Source organism: Cervus canadensis, chromosome 2 (assembly GCF_019320065.1).
Source record: "Cervus canadensis isolate Bull #8, Minnesota chromosome 2, ASM1932006v1, whole genome shotgun sequence".
NCBI lineage: Eukaryota > Metazoa > Chordata > Mammalia > Artiodactyla > Cervidae > Cervus > Cervus canadensis.
This window is the reverse complement of record NC_057387.1, coordinates 15,402,589-15,419,178: the sequence shown is the minus strand read 5'-3', so window position 1 is coordinate 15,419,178 and position 16,590 is coordinate 15,402,589. Positions and strand designations below refer to the sequence as shown.

Genomic DNA, 16,590 nt, shown 5'->3' with positions numbered 1-16,590 from the left:
CTAGGGGTGGAAACAATAATCACTGCATTGGGAGCATGAAGTCTGAGCCACTGGACCACCACTGAAGTCCTCACATGCCTGTTTTATTAAAAGACAACTACAGAGGAATGAATCATATGGTTTATTTTTTAATTATTCATTAAATGGTTTATAAAGTCAGATCAGGATATTGGTCTATTCCTTCACACGATCCCACAAATAAGGAGTGATGGGATTATATCAGATGTTAAAACATTCCTTTTTCAACTTATTCATGACAGTATACAATGAAAGTGGAAGGCAGGTTCTTGCATGTTAGAGAAGTTGTGTTAATGTTCCCATTAACATTCTGGTTTAAGTGGAGCACCAGGGTAAGTTGTTCTAGGTACCACTCATGGCCTCCACCAATTTCCCCACCATTCTGTATGCCATTTCCACCAATCAACTCTTAGATGTCTCAAACCAAATGGCTCCCATTCAACTGTGTACAGAAGACAAGAAACCAAGCCCCGTCACCCTTGGGATAATTTATAGTCTGGAAAAGGGACAGATGAACCATGATCAAAAAACCAAGTGAGGATTTTTAAGGAAGCTTTGACAGAAATATTGATAAAAACATCTAATTCAACTCCAGAGAAAAGTCATACCAAGGGAAAATAAAGTCTTAACTGATGTTCTGAAACTGGCCGTAAGAGAGACAGAATATGGGAGAATTCTCCCATAAGAGGGAGAATGATCCTCTAGGCATGAAATCTTAAGAGCTCTGAACACAACCAGAGCTTCAGCTGATCCAGAGCTGGGCTGAACCAGATGACCTGAGTGAGGGCCACCCGGCAAGCACACTGCAGTCTGTCTGGCTCCATCAACAGTGAGAGGCCTTCAGCTCCATCACAGAGTACTCTCCAGTGTGTTATAGTTGTCCTTAAAGCTCTTCAATTCGAGGAAGTGCTTGGCACGTTTACTCTTCTGACTGGAAGGGAGGTATGTCACCTGGATGGTTGTTGGGGAGACTTCAGGAGACTGGGTTAGGTCTTTGGCTGCTGACTGGTGCTGTCGCTGAGAGCTCCCACTTCGTGCTTTGACCCTGAAGAACACAAAGAGGGCTGGTCACGGACAGATAGAGGACTAATGGAAGAAAACAATTCAAGGCTTCTACATCCTATACATGCAGTTGTAGCCACAAATGGTCTCTGTCGTATCTTACAAACTAGTTAGTAAAATCCCATGTGGTAGCTTAGAAATAGCAGAGAAACCAATTTTCCCACTGAGTCCCTGCCTCTGACTCAACCTTTTCTTCATTCCACTGTGTTTAAAGAAAACTTTTAATTCTGATTCACCTAATGTGTGCATGCCACTAATATACTCCCAGTCCAAAGGGTCCTGACCTCCAAAAAATAATATTGAAATTAACTATTGAGTTATCACAAGTTAGGACACTAAATCTGGTCCTTTTACCAACGTGTTATTTACTCACATCCCATTATCCCTTTATGGTGGTATCACCCCTTTTGCAGATTAGGAAACTGAGGGTCCATCAAGTAAGTTGCCTGACGTCACAAAGCTAGTAAGTGATAGAGAGCTGGGATTAAAACCTAAGTCTGTCAGATTTTAGAGCTTATACTCTTCAATACACCCATTGAAACTTTCTAGAAACTAGAGATCAAAGAGACTAAATTTTTTAAAATGCGGTAAAATACACATACAATTTACCATCTTAACAATTTTAAATGTTTACAGTTCAGTAGTGTTAGGTACATTCACAATGTTGTGCAACCAACGTCCAGAATTCTTTTCATCTTGGCAAACAAACCCTCTGCCTATTAAACAACTCCCTATTCCTCCTTCCCTCCAGCCACTACCAACCACCATTCTACTTTCTGTCTCTATGAATATGACTACTCTAGGTACCTCACATAAGTGGAGTCATACAGTATTTTACTTTCAAAGAAACTGAACTTGAACAGGCCTTTTCCACCCTTTCCAAGTGTTTTCATTAGTTTTCTAAGTAGTTTTTTTTTTTTTTTCTAAGTAGTTTTTATAGGACCTTTTGTCTTTAGAACAAAGTAGTTTATAAGGATATAGAGAAAACAGGACAGACATACCCCTCATCTTTTGAGAAAGAGTCATAATCAACAAAGCAGAAAGCAGATGTATTCTTTTCATGGCTGGTAAGTAACTATTCCAGATTGGCTTTCCCCCTTTACTCTTATAATTACATACATGCATAAACAACATATTGAAGCTCTGTTAGTAGGTATTTAAAATGTTCTCAGCGAAAAGTCATGAAGTCTCTTCTATAAAACACAGCTAGCTCTTTAGTAATACCTTTTGTTTCAGTCAGGGTTATTAATACTTTAAGTGGTAATAAAGGTGGCTGACAATTAATTCTTACTTTTATCAGACCAAGATACAAAGGAAGACATCTCTGTTTGCTGAAAAACTATTTTATTCCTTTTACTGGTGTAACAGATTACACCAATTCTGACATTTTACTGAGTTGGACAAAAACAAGAAAAGAGATACAAAAAAGGAGAAACTTCTCTTATTAGCTTGCATCTACTTTCCAATGTAAGTAAGAAACAGTTCTAGGACCTGATTTTGTTCACAGTGCTTTTGAAAGTAATCTGTGAGAACAGCCCAGGACTACTGTATTCTCTAACCAGCTTCCTTTGACGTGTTCCCCTCCAAACTCACACTGTGGCCAGCTCACTCAGGGCCTCCTGATAGCGCAGGTACTCACTCAGGCCAAAGACCTGAAGAAAGAGGAAGGAAGAATGAGATCTCTCAGTCTGGGGAATCCCTTTAGTTCCCTGAAGGAAAAAGTGGCCATCCACTGTGGCTTACCCCTGTCCCATAGCGGGCTGTCTCATAGCCATCAAGCAGGGTATCAATGAGGGCCTTGCGCACACCCTTGAATGGAGTACTAGTGTTTCGAAGATCTAGCAGGTAGGAGCGGAAATTCTTGCCCATTAAGGAATGGGGATGCCGGCCTTCAGCATGAAATGGGATCTCTGTGGAGATAACAGAACAATGATACCCCCTTTCCCAGTTGTTTAGTCTTCCTAATCAATTTTCCAAACTTAGAAACAGGTACAATGAGTGAGTTGGGGGGAAATTTTAAGAGAATTAAGAAGACTAGTGATCTAGAGCTATGTCTGAGTGGTCATACAGTGGTAGCAATACAACTGTTAAATTATACCAATGGTACACAACGGTCATTTTCCTATTTACCCTCCTACCTACCCATAGTTTAAGATATAAACTATGTTTTGGTAGAGATAGAGCATTTCTGACAATAGTCATATGAAAAAAATGGAAAAAAAATTCAACAGCATTTTTGACAATGGTCAAATGGGAAAAAAATATCAAGAACCATCTATGTAGGCTTGGTGAAAAAGCAGATGCTGCCTGTCTCCTGTGGAAAAACAAGCGAATTACCACCAAATTACCACCAGTTCATGAAATTAAAGGTATAGAAAGAACAAAACAAATCCACACTCTCTGGAGAAAAATAACTCACCCACATCATTTCCTTAAGGCAAAACAGTAACCCAGTACTCTCAAAATTAGCAAACTCCTATCAGTTGGGTAGGTGTAGAAAGGACAAATTCTAACATAAATTGGGTTCCTCCCTCTCTTTCCCGGGTGAGCTCTCAGGATACAGAACAGCTGCTGAGCAGCCCTTACCAGAGGCACGGATAGCATCCAGAGCTTTCATCCTGTATAGGTAGTTGTAGCAATCTGTTGAGAGAGAGACTGGTGTCAGGAATAACCCTCAAAAGATACTCCAAACTCCAGCAAGCTTAAAGTGCTTCCCAATCTAACACATGCCCAGTAACAAGGAACTACAGCTGTTGAGTTTGCCAGCAGCTATGTTTACAACTGAGAAAAGGAATTCAGAATTTGTGAGACCCCTCACTGAAGTATTCTCCAAGAACATGCTACATACTTTGATTTCCCTGGGTTTCCAGCTGTAGCAGTCTTGCATCATCATCTGCGAGAAGCTGAGGTTCATACTTGATATCCTGAACCTTGGACAGTCGGATATCAATCTCCTCTTTTAAGTCCTGTCCATGTAGAGAAAAGAATACACGGCTATTTAGCCTGTACTTTGCTTCCCCTCAATCTGGAAATGGGGCAAAGCAGGGGAACAACTAAGACAACAGAAGCAGAGAAAATGCTCATTTGGCTAATGAAACCATCAGGTTAAGACTCAAGAATTTAAGAATGGGGCTGGATTTGCTAAGAACCTCTCCAAGATGCATATCTCTAAGCTAGATCTTTTAATCTGCTAGAATTCCTTCAAGTTTTATTATTTCTGACTTTCTGAAAACATTTTTTTTCCCCGCACCAGGGAGCTACATGAACGCTTTTAGGTTCCCCGTCAGGGACTGAACCCACATCCCCTGCAGTGGAAGTGTAGTCTTAACTCTGGACTGCCAGGGAGGTCCCCTCAGTTGGATTTAGAAGAGTCTTGGTTAGCTGTTTTTTCCTGAGCTGGGAAAAAATGGACATCAACTGTAGGTCATAACCTATTGTAAAACCCTATCAGGAGATCTGTATGTGGTTTAGAAGTTTGGGAACTATCTCTACCTGGTGGACCACAGGATTTCTAGAGGTTTTCTTCTAAGAACATATTTAATTTTTTAAGTAGGTAATTCAAAAAGAAACTTCCCTGGTAAGTCAAAAAGAGACTTCCCTGGTGGTCCAGTGGCTAAGACTCCAAGCTCCCAATACAGGGGGCCTAGATCAGTCAGGGAACTAGATCCCACATGCTGCAACAAAAACTCAGTGCAAATTACAAAAAAAAAAAAAATATATATATATATATACATATATATATATAAAGCCACTGTTAAGAGTTTCATATTTATCTTTCTAACTTAAAAGGGCTGCCAGAGTCCCAAGAAGTATTCTCTTGTAACTGTTTAGAAACTACTGTGAAGTATGTCATACATAGAATATATTTCACATATATGTACACCTTAAATAATTATAAAATTCATTAAGATGAACACCTGTATGCACTACTCACTTTAAGAACTGGGATACAACTAACGACTTCGAAGCCCTGTGTGTCCACCCCTGGTGAAATGCAATCTCCAACCTTAATTTCTCAAGTTTTATTTTTCTTTGCTGTTTTATCATGTTACCCTGAAGATGTTTAGCTTTGCCTGGCTTTGAACTTCATACAAATGGAAAAATATTTTGAATTTCTCTGCAACCTTTTAAAATTTTAAATAAACTTTATTGAGGTTTAATTCACATGCAATAAAATATATCCACTTTACATGTGTCGTTTGATGAATCTTGACAAATGAGTACTTTCATTCAACTACCATTCCAATCAAGATACAGAACATTTCCATCATCCCAAAATGTTTTTCATCCTCCTCTGCAGTTAAACTCCTCCTCCATGACCCAGGGAACACTGATGTTTTATCTGTTTTAAAATTCTCTACAAATGGAATGGAATCATATGGTATGTACTCTTTTGTGAATGGCTTTCTGGCATTTTTTTCACTCGGCATGTTTTTGAGATTCATTCATATTTGTAATTTATTGTTTCCATTCAAAAATATTGTGGGGATTCATTTGTGTTCATATTCTTATCTTCAGTTTATTTTCATTTCTCATGGTGTTCCAGAACACGAATATGTTTTCAAGTGGAAATTTAGCATACCATATTAAAAAAATTTACAAACAATGCTTTATTCTTGCACATGTCTTCTGGTACACATGCAAAAATTAATTTCTCTATGGTAGAAATGGAATTGCTGGGCTGTGGCTTAGGTACACTTGCAATCTTACTAGACAATACTCCAATATTTTCCAATGCAGTTTTACTGATTTACACTTTTCACCAGCAACGGCTAAGAATTTAGACAGAATGTTTTAGAGCAAAAGGAATCTTGATCTCATCTAGTCTATGGTTGCCAGGAGAGGGTGGCAGTGGTGGGGTGTTTCTAAATAGTCAAAAGTTTTGACTGACTCATGATATAATGTAAACTAACCTTGTATGACTGACTCATGATATAGTGTAAACTAACCCTATATCCTTCTTATGGGAGGCAGTTGGCATTTGGAGAACTGAGAGAACGTGGAAGCACTGTTGAGGTTTCAGGCCACACTTTGAGGCTTTCCATGAAATGTACCAGTAAAGAAAAATGAGGAGAGTTACAACACTATTTAATCAAAGAACACTGGTCTAGGAGTTGACATAATTGTGTACCAGCTCTAGCCCTCCCACTAACCGGCTTTTCACTCAACAATGAATTGTTAACTATCTACTCTATGTAGGCCCTGGCTCTACAGCAGTGAACAAAACTGGCATAGTGCCTACATTATTAGAGCTTAGGGAAAAGACGGGCACTAAATGAATACACATAAAAGACAATTTGTAGTAAAATGCTATCTGAAAAAAAAAGACCTAGTTTATAATGAGTCATAAGCATTCCTCTTTCTAGGAAATAGTATTTGAGGTAAGCTCTAAAGAGTAAATGAACTAGCTACATGAAAACCAGAGGTTGATCATTCTACCCCAGTAACAGCACACATAAAGGTAAGAAACTCAACCAGCGTAGCTGGATCCCAGTGATCAATGGAGAGCCATACAAAAGGAGGTTGGGAGGGGCAGCGGGCACCTTTTACCCAGAAGTGGAAGAGAGCAGCAGCAGGATGGGGGTGGCAGTAGGGTATTAAGCGTTCTGATTTAGACATGTTAGGTTTGAGATGCCTATCAGACATCTAACTGGAAATGTTAGGTAGGCGTTTGGATACACAAGTATGGAACTCAGGAAGGACTGGGATATAAATAAAATTTCAGTAGAGTATTTAAAGTGAGGAAAGAAAGGCAGTTATCTTCAGGAGACAGTAGAGACAGAGACTACTTGGTTATTCACTTCCTGTATGTCCTCAGTAAGTTGATTCCTTTTCTTAGGTTTCAGTTTGTAACATGAATGATGGAACTAGATTTGTGCTGCCCTCATAAATCTAAATGGATTCCCTGGTGGCTCAGACGGTAACGGGTCTGCCTGCAATGCAGGATATCTGGATTCGATTCCTGGGTCTGGAAGATCTCCTGGAGAAGGAAATGGCAACCCACTCCAGTATTCTTGCCTGGAAAATCCCACGGACAGAGGAGTCTGGCCAGCTACAGTCCATAGGGTCGCAAAGAGTCGGACATGACTGACTTCACTTCATAAATCTAAAGTTTTGCAAAGTTTGCCTCCTCACTGATGTGGGGCTAATTCTAATCACTCTAACTCCATCCCAAATCAAAAACAAAACAAAATCCTCAAACAGAAAACACTGGGTAGCTTAAGTTTAACAGGGAAATATCTTACCACAGAAAGTATGGAATTTTAATTCAAGTCCTTCATTCTGCAGATGCAGAAATTGAAGTCCTTGGATAAGTTACTAGCTGTGCCACAGCCGTGAGCAGGTAAGCCAGGACTCAAGTTGACCTTTATCGCTCAGTGTACTAAAGCAAGCGCATGGGTAACAGAACAAAGAAATACGGGAATTGAGTCATTTCTAAAGGCAAAGGAAATCTCATTCTGAGCCCTAATAGATCTGGAGAATCACGCCTATCTCATGTTTTAAAGACCTACCTTGGGGGCATTGTGTCCCACAGGGACATGAGGTCCCCTTCGGGATTTCATTGCAAAGCGCATGATTTGCCTCTTCACAAAAATAAATAGCAGTACAAACACCTGTCCAAAAGGCAGAGAAGCTTAAATTAAAAAATTAAACAAATAAAAGGCATGCTTTCAATTAAAATGTCAATTGAGGTTTTCAGGGGTGCTTTGGGATATAAGTTGTGGCAAAGCAAGGCCACTACGAATGGGGTGGGTACGGGCGAACCTGTGGCGGATATGCGTGGGGGGTCTGCGTCCCAGGGTTTAGAGGGAGGGTTCTCGGCTGGGGGCGGGGCGGTCCGAGGCAGTGACTTACGCTCCCAGGTACTCCTGGGATAGGAGTCAAAGCCCAGAAAAAGTGCAGGTGAGTGGGTGGAGAATGAGGACACGGGGGACTGCTCAAGAGGAGGGTCTCTACTGGGTCAGACGCGACCGCAGGAATGGGGTGGGGGAATCTCCTCACCAGGCTCCCGTAGGCCATCACCAGCACGACATTCACGCCAGACAGCCAGTTACTGCCGGACGCCATGGCCTCCCCACCCCGCGCGGAACTGCTCCGGTTTAACCTGCTGCCCTGCCTCGTCAGCCCGGGTTCCGCTGAGGCAACGGCGCCTGGGTTTCCTGAAACTCCCCGGCCATTTCCTTACGGGGATAGACCAAGGCTGACCGGGCCTGAAAACATGGCGGATGGGGGGGGCTAGGAAAGAAGAAGGACGCCTTCCCGCTTCCCCCAAGCACGTGACTCAGGCACGCAAAGACAACCGGGACCGGCGAGTGCTGAGACGCGGAACTACGCCAGTAAGAGGAAGCAGAGGCCCTCTGCTCGTCACGTGGCGGAGGCGGGGCCACCGCGGAGGAGGCGGGGCACACGCGCGCAGCCGGAATGAGGTGTCTCGTGGCGAGGCGGCACGCGCACGCTTACGTGCGCGTCCCTTTTCGCGTCACGTGCTGGGGGACGCAGGAAGGCAAGTGGGAGGGAGAAGGCGCGAGAGCGAGCGCGAGAGGGAAAAGGGGAGGGGGGAGGAGGGAACCTTATATCACGTGACAGGGGCGGCGCGGCCCGGGGTGTCAGTGTGGAGGAGACTGAGGTAAAGTTGGGAGCGCAGCGGCGTTGGCGGCGGCGGCGGCGGCAGCGGCAGCGCGGCGGGGCCGGGTATTGTCCGCGGCCCCTTTAAATCCGCGATCCCCCTTTTACCCTCCCTCCTTTCTCCCTTACCCCTGCCGTATACCCCTCCCTCGGTAGGCCCCCCCGCACCGTGTTCCCCACTGTACACCCCCCCACCTAGTCGTGCGAGCCCTGGCGCCCCCCCTCGAGTCGGCCGCTGGAGGTTTTGTTTATGGTTGGGTTCGCGGCCTAGTGGGCCGCGCCAGAGCCGGGGCCTCGATTTGGGAGCGTGGCCGGGGCGGGGCTTGGGGCAGTCGGCGGCGGGGGGGGGCCATGCGGCTAGAGCCTGAGACGGGGGAGAGCGAGAAAGAGCGCGAGTGAGCGAGGCCTGGGCCCCGCCTGAGGTAGGGCCCTCTCTTTACCCTGGCCGGTTCCTGTGGAGAAAACGAGAAGGCCGCCTCCCTTTCCAACCCTCTGCGGGCCCCCTCTGATCCGGATCCGGCCTGGTTTAGGGGTGGCGGGGAGTGGGGGGAGGGAGGACGATGGGGTGGAGCTGCCCCAAACTCCCCCATGTGGCCCTCAGTTTGGAGTGCGGAGGATTAATTTGTTCCGGGTGGGAGGTAAGGAAGCGATTGGCCCTGTGAGCTCCCGATGTGGTGCTGAGCGGGGTGAGCCTCCCATCCTCCACGCGTGGGCTTGCGTCCCCTCTCCGTTTCCAGCCTCTTTGTCAGCTCCTCTTATTACCTTTCTTTCTTTCTCACCGCCCCAGCTCTTGGAATATATTTTTTTGCTGCTGTCTTTAGCTTCCTGTTGTCCATACTGTTTTGGGTACCCCAAACAATTATGATGTTATCTAGGAAGCTGGGCATGGAGGCCCCCATAGGGTATATTACGCTTAAGGGACGTCACTAGAGCAGTGGGGTATTTGATCACGCTTCTCATAATGGAACAGGAATCCCAAATTTCTTCAGACTCTTCACCTTGTGGGCAGTCCTCAAATTGCTTTGCAAACTGATGTCACAAATAGACTGCTCGTTTTCCACTGTTCTTGAGATGTAGCCATCTCTGGTGTAGGATATTGTGGAAAGAAAAACACCACAGTAACAGGCCTTTTTTGTTGTTGTTATTGTTCTCCTTTTGCCTTTGACTGTCCCTGATTATTAGATGGTGAAATCGTGTTTTGTTGTGTTTTTTGGTTTTTTTTGTTTTTGTCTCCTCCCCATTCACTTCCACCGCCCATCTTCTGCTTTGGGGATGGATATCTGATGTGACTTGCTGGGATGTGATGAGGGTCATTGACAACCCGAATTCCTGGAGAACTAAAACGTTTTGGCCGTGTATGGGTTGATAAAACTGCATTTGAGATCCTGCAACCATTGTCCTTAAAAAGATTAGGCTCTCCCGGTGATTATTTCCGTTGTGAACGGGAAGTCGGAAAGTGTTGCTGGCATGAAAACTGATGATGAAAGACCTTAAAATGTACTGTTTTGATTATGATTTTTAAAGCCCCTTCTTGCCAAAATGTGTTCTAACTGGGAAGTACTCTTTTTTAAATTAGGTTCAAGTTGATGGGGAAGGAGTTGCAGGGGTTATTTCCACAGAGCATCTAGGGGAATTAATTGCTCTTTTAGAAGTAGCAAGCCTAACCCATCCCCGTCCAGCTTCAGAGTTTCCGAATTGTTTCTCAAATTAGATTGTAAGCTCCCTGAGGGCAGCAACCAAGTCATATTGCTTTTGTATTTACTAAAATACTGGACACATAGTAGATACTCAATAAATACTTGTTATTTATTTTTTTCTGTAAAATTTCTCTGGCTATTTTTTTAAGTAGCTGGTTTTCAAAAAATGGTCAAGGGCACTCCTGTGTTGAAACCTGTATTTGTTCCTGCACTATTCCCTTGTCTCCCAATACTTCTCACCTACTTTCATTAAATATTTTTATGCTATATGAAAGAGTACTTAACAAGATTCCTCACCTCTACTGTGATAACTTTGGGTATGTGTCTCTTTACTACTAAAAGGCTACTAATTCTGTGCCCTGCAGTGATCATCCCAGATCACTTTTGACCTGTTGCTGTGTTGCTACTACATAGGTGGTAAAATTTTGTTAGTCACACATTTCAAAGCACTTGTAAGAGAGAAATGGAAGTTAATAGAATGATCAGGAGGTTCCCCCCCTTTCCTGAGTAATTAATGTGGGTTTTGAAATGACTAATGTATTTACGCTGACAGGTACTGTATATGAAATTGTCCTTACAGGTAGTCATGAAATTCTACTTAATAACTCATGCTCACAAATGGAAAACACAAGTGGAGTAGAACACAATCTATATTTTTTAAGTTCTAGGAGAGGCTACTCCCATGGTTAGAATCTTCATCTTTGAGCCAATTATAATAATGCCTAATTATTGCCTAGTTTTTCTCTAGGTTTTTTTTTTTTTTTTTTTTCTGTTTGATTTGAATCTAGGTACTTGGTTGAACATCACTTGATTTTTTTTGTAAGTTAAGTGTTGAAACTTGACAATAATGGCAGCCTGGGAAAATGGACTACTGTGTATCAAATAATCCTGTACTATCTAGACAAATTTGCAGGGCTTTTTGTGCACATGTGTAGGGAGAAGAGGTAATGGTTAAAAATTAGCCCCGAAGTTTCCTTAAAAATCTTTCTTGGTGATAGGGAATGTAGAACTGTTAACTCTTAATGACTGCATCAAACATTAAAGACCTATGTGACACATTGACCCAATTGGGTGAAGGATTTATCCACAGGGAAGTTAGCTTTCTTTGTGACCCAAGAAACAGGTGAAATTCACTCTCAATAGTTAATGCTTTCATATTTCCTTAGAAATCCAACCAACCTGTCCTTCATATCTGGCAATGTCTTCTGGGCAGCCTAGAATTACCCTATGTGAAGTTTTATTAGTGAAAAATAAATAATAGAAAAGTATAAACTTGTTCTCTTTGGAATGGAATAAAACATGCAGAGTAACCTCCTTTTGAGCACTCCACAATATGAATGTTTTCTTTGTTTACTAAATATAGCAACTGAGATTGCATTATAAAACAAAGTATGAATGAAGGCAACTTAAATTCAGTAGAATCTTTGCTTGTTAGAAGTGTTGTAACAAAAACTGATCTGGTTTTGGAAAGGCCCTGTGTGTTCCTTGTCTCTTTAAAGACTCAACAAAGTCATCTTGCTGGCAATAATGTCTCAAGTTTAAAAAGATTTCCCTGAAGGACTTTCTTCCAAATAAAACTTTGTGCCAAATGCTTTTGATTTAGGACAAATTTGGGATTCTCTGTATATTAAGGTGAGTGGTGGAGGGTAATTGCCATTCCGGTTTCTTGGAACTTCGGACTTAGGAAACCAACAGAAGCAGCCACAAAATCAGGGTGTTGGAATTATTATCCAAGGAACTGAGATTGTGAGCAGTCACTGGGGCTAATACATGCCTTGTTGAAAGTTGTGGGAGCCCCTGCACCATACTGAGGGACAGAAACTTGAGGGAGAGAGGTTAGACTTGAGCTTGTCCTTTCCCAAATGATGGAGGACACATGCAGCTTGTGTTCAAAAGGTTGTAAGGCAGGTAAAGCTGTTTTCAAAGGTAGGTTGAGTACAGCATTTTAAATTGTTTTTATTTGAAATATAGGCTAATCCCCTTCCTGGAAGGCTTTTGTTTGCAGGCTTTGCTGATTATCTTTCCTTCTGTCAGAGGGACTTTGGATATTTTCACTTTTGGGAAAACTTGATTATTGACATTGTTTTGCTAACTATCAAGATAGCAAAACTTAACAAAGCCTGCTTATAACGGACTGTAACCAAATTATGCCCATAACTTTAAAATAAACAAACCATCACTTAACACATGTTTTATACATTTATTGTTCTGCAAAAATGGATTAGTACCCTAAAGAATTCATCAGACTATAAATGTCTCAAGAACAGGTGCATGTTGGTTTCTTTGAAGAAATGATAGTGGTGAAGGTGTTGATGAAAAAGGTTGAAAACATTTTACCTGCATTTAACATCTAAATTTTTTTTTCCTTTTTTTTTTTTAAATCTTTCAGTATTCTACCTTGTAAATACTGTTATTTGTATATACTGTAAATGATGACGTCGGTGGGCACTAACCGAGCCCGGGGAAACTGGGAACCACCTCAAAACCAAAACCAGACACAGCACAAGCAGCGGCCCCAGGTAAAGAACCCAAGGGATATGGATCCATGGGGTAGCCTTGCTGGTTGATACTCGTTTCCATCTAGTACAGCATCGTTCTGTGCTTTGGGTTATTAGTTTGGGTTCTTTATTTTTACTTTCTTATCCTTTCCTCTTTTCACTTGGGGCCTAATAACTGTTAATGACACACTGATGCAATGTGCTTATTTTTTGTTGTTAATTTTTTTAATTGTTAATTTACTGCATTATGAGGCTTGGAAAGAATGGGTCCTGTGCTTTGTATTTCTGAGATAGCAGTTTCCTTTATTCATCTGGGTTGTTTCAGCAATACATTTCTTATTTCCTATAATTTCCATTTTGACGTCTCTTTAGCCAATCTTTGTCTTCCCACCTTTTCCTTTCCTTTGCTCTTCTTTTCCCTCATTTGTCTTTTATTTTCCTCTCTTGTCTCATTGAGCCCTAATCTGATTTTTCCTTTCCCATGAGGAGTTAGCGTCTTTACTATGTTCCTTTAAGATTAACAAATGAGATACTCTAGAGTATTGCTCAGTTTTAAAGAGTAAATTAACCTCCTGGGCACTGAGGTTTATGAGTTTTTTTTTTTTTAAGTTGAATTTAGATTTTTTTTAATAACCAGTTTGGTATTTGTTGGCACCTAATATGAATGAATCAGTTAACATTTGGTTATGGTCAGATAAATTGAATGTTGAGATTAGAACTTTTCTCTTATTCATTTTTCTTTTGCTTCTCTTTTCAGGTGAATTTCTAGCAGAGTTCTAGTACTTATCTCAGCTGGGGCTAAAATTTCTGACATCTTACAAGCATACATTGGATACTTGGAGGATATGCTCAGTGTATCCTCAGACTAAACCTTCTGCTATTCTCATCCCCAGGGAATAAGAGTGACAGTGATCATTGCAGAAACAGGAACAGGGTTTTCACATGAGTTTGCAAATACATGAAATTGAATTAAGGCACAGACGTTTCAAAGTGGTATTTGATCCCAAAATGAGTCTCTCTAACTGTGAACATAAGAGAAAAGCTCTGTGCTTTTTTAGAGAAGGTAGTGTGAAATAGTGACAGCTTTACTCTGTTGTTTTGCTCATTTAAGCACCTTAACTGGTGGAAAGAGCTTGGCGGCTCTATAGTCCATGGGGTCACAGAGAGTCGAACATGACTGAGCAAGTGAAGTGAGGTGGTGGAAATGTTTTATTACTTGGTCGTGTGTAACAGGTAGAGGGAAATCGGGGTGGGAGATGATGAATATTGGTTGTTGTTCAGTTGCTAAGTTGTGTCAGGTTCGTTTGCAACCCCATGTACTATAGCTGGCCGGGCTCCTCTGTCCATGGGATTTCCCAGGCAAGAATACTCGAGTGGGTTGCCATTTCCTTTTCCAGGGCATCTTTCCAACCCAGGAATCGAACCTGCGTCTCCTGCTTGGCAGGTGGATTCTTTGCCACTTAGCCACCTGGGAAGCCCAGTTGACTGTATTGGTCCCTCTCATTTCTCTAAGCTGTTGTCTCTTGATCTTGCTTTTTTAGGCCACTGCAGAACAAATTCGACTTGCACAGATGATTTCGGACCATAATGATGCTGACTTTGAGGAAAAGGTGAAACAGGTGAGTGTATTTTTGATTCGCCATAAGTTGTGGGAAAAAACATGAAGATTAAAGCGCAGTTAATAGGATTGATGCCTACCAGGATACTTTCCACTTTAGGTATTAAAAGAATTTTGACCTGAAATATGATAGGTTAAGCCAATACATGAGTGCTTTTATTGTCTGATTTACTGTGCCCCTTTGGACAGATACCTTATTCAAAGAGATTTTATCTTAATTTTAACCTCTTTATTGAATGAATTTGTTAGTACTGTTGTACAGCAACATTTAGCATTTGTGGTATCTAGGAAATATGGAGAGTCATGGTATGCTGAAGCCTGTTTGTTTCCGCATTTGATTCTCTATTAGATACTTTATTGTTTGATTGATTTATAAATACTTTTGCCCCATCCTTAATCACAGATGTTAATGTTTTGCTTTTGAAGCTAGAATGTCAAAATTCTGCATGTTTTGCTTTTTTAAACCTGATTCAAACTCAGCTGTGTCTTCTCCCTTTCCTTCATCTATTTTCCTTTTTTGGGGAGTGCAAGCTTGTTCATAATGGTTGATCTTTCTCTTTCAGTTGATTGATATCACAGGCAAGAACCAGGATGAATGTGTCATTGCTTTGCATGACTGCAATGGAGATGTCAACAGAGCCATCAATGTACTGCTGGAAGGAAACCCAGATACGGTAGAGTGCTAATAAAGTGTTCTAGAAAGTGGGTCCCTGGTTGAGAGGCTAGTAAATTCCAAAAATAGCAAGAGGGGTCAACTTAAAGCATATTCTCTTATTCTCCAAATAAAGCAAGGAACTGTCTTGGAGATTATTTGTTGGAGGTTGCAAACACTTAAAATTTATGTGCAATAAATAGAAGAAACAGATAAAATCAGTTTCTTTTAGTTGGCCTGGAATAATTGTTGATTCTAGGCTAACGACTACTTTTAAGACTTGGTTAGTCTGAGTTGCTGCTAAATAGCCTTAGTTACTAATAGAAGATTTCTCGCTCACTTGTTTTATTGCTGTTGAACAGAGAGCCACAGCCCTTACTGGATTCTGATTTCAGAACATTCCCAGCAATATCAGCGTTACATTTCACAATAACTTTTTTTTTCACAATACCTTTTTATCATGTGAACTTAGTTTTGTTGAAGTAGCAGAGAAAGAATCCTTTTTTAAAAATAATTTATTTTGTTCATGAATTTTTGGCTGCACTGGGTCTTTGTTACTGTTCTCAGGCTTTCTCTAGTTGCGGCGAGGGGCTGTTCTTCATTGAGGTGCGCAGGCTTCTTACTGTGGTGGCTTCTCACTGGTGGCTTCTCGTTGCAGAGCACAGGCTCTGGGCACACGGGCTTTAGTAGTTGCAGCGTCCGAGCTCAGTCGTCGTGGCTCAAGGGCTTAGTTGCTCCGATGCATTTGGGATCTTTCCAGACCAGGGATCCAACTCATGTCCCCTGCATTGACACGTGGGTTCCTAACCACTGGATGACCAGGGAAGCCCGAGAAATAAACTACAGCTTGTTGATCATTCCTGGAGATGATAAGGGATATGGGAGGAACTCTTGCCCTGGAATTTAGAGTTGATTTCACCTCTCCCTTTCCTTTCCTTTCCACTTAATGAGAATGCTGTGTTTTGTTACTTACTATTGTATTAGATTGTTATGTCCCTTAAGAATAGGATTGTGCCTTACTAAATAATCTTTGGGATATTCTGCAGTGTTTAGTAGAGACCTTTATTACTAGTTTTTTAAATGAGCAGTGTATCACTTGAAGTCATTTTCATTTACTTGATCTTACTCAGGGGATTTTTGGTTGAGATTGATAACCAGATTTCATCCTTAGAGTAACTGATTGATGTTACAGTGTTACTTTAGCTGAATGTTGGAGGTTTGTCAGTTTTTTTTGAGACAATGGGAAATAATAGTGAAAACTGTTTTTAATCATTGAATTTAGATTTGTAGATTTTTGTCTTCAAAAGTGTGGCCCCAGATTAGGTTTTACATTATTGCTTTTGTTTGAAAATTACTTCCTGAATAATCAGATAGCAGTTTTGGTTCATTTTGAGTTTACTCTGGAATAATTGCCGCAGG

The 16,590-nt window shown here is 41.6% G+C and overlaps 2 protein-coding genes across 39 annotated transcripts in view; one reads left to right on the top strand and one right to left on the bottom strand.

The window, feature by feature from the left end:
• Positions 1-102: 102 nt before the first annotated feature.
• Positions 103-8,398, bottom strand: C2H1orf43 (chromosome 2 C1orf43 homolog). Its single transcript, XM_043455911.1, has 7 exons — positions 8,083-8,398; positions 7,593-7,694; positions 3,929-4,046; positions 3,667-3,720; positions 2,824-2,990; positions 2,674-2,732; positions 103-1,063 (listed from the first exon to the last, which is right to left on the bottom strand). The coding sequence occupies exons 1-7, from the start codon at positions 8,146-8,148 to the stop codon at positions 868-870; spliced, it is 762 nt and encodes a 253-aa protein (XP_043311846.1). The 5' UTR covers positions 8,149-8,398; the 3' UTR covers positions 103-867.
• The window catches only part of UBAP2L (ubiquitin associated protein 2 like), a 43,549-nt gene continuing 34,863 nt past the window's right edge, over positions 7,905-16,590 (top strand). For 22 of the 38 annotated variants that reach the window (XM_043455703.1, XM_043455669.1, XM_043455695.1 and 19 more), the window contains exons 1-4: positions 8,658-8,772; positions 12,793-12,922; positions 14,443-14,520; positions 15,083-15,193. In XM_043455703.1, the coding sequence (XP_043311638.1) occupies positions 12,833-12,922; positions 14,443-14,520; positions 15,083-15,193 (279 nt within the window). In that variant the 5' untranslated portion in view covers positions 8,658-8,772; positions 12,793-12,832. Of the gene's footprint in view, positions 7,984-8,579; positions 8,773-8,853; positions 9,129-12,792; positions 12,923-14,442; positions 14,521-15,082; positions 15,194-16,590 lie in introns of those variants that run through there. The other 16 variants (XM_043455685.1, XM_043455643.1, XM_043455575.1 and 13 more) reach the window with 7 other exon arrangements.

Coding starts and splice junctions, on each gene's coding strand:
- C2H1orf43 (XM_043455911.1), bottom strand. CDS start 8,148: ATGGCGTCCGGCAGTAACTGGCTGTCTGGCGTGAATGTCGTGCTGGTG. Junction 2,733..2,823: donor CAGCCCGCTATGGGACAGGG/GTAAGCCACAGT, acceptor CTCTTTCTTCAG/GTCTTTGGCCTGAGTGAGTA. Junction 1,064..2,673: donor CTGAGTGAGCTGGCCACAGT/GTGAGTTTGGAG, acceptor TGTGTTCTTCAG/GGTCAAAGCACGAAGTGGGA.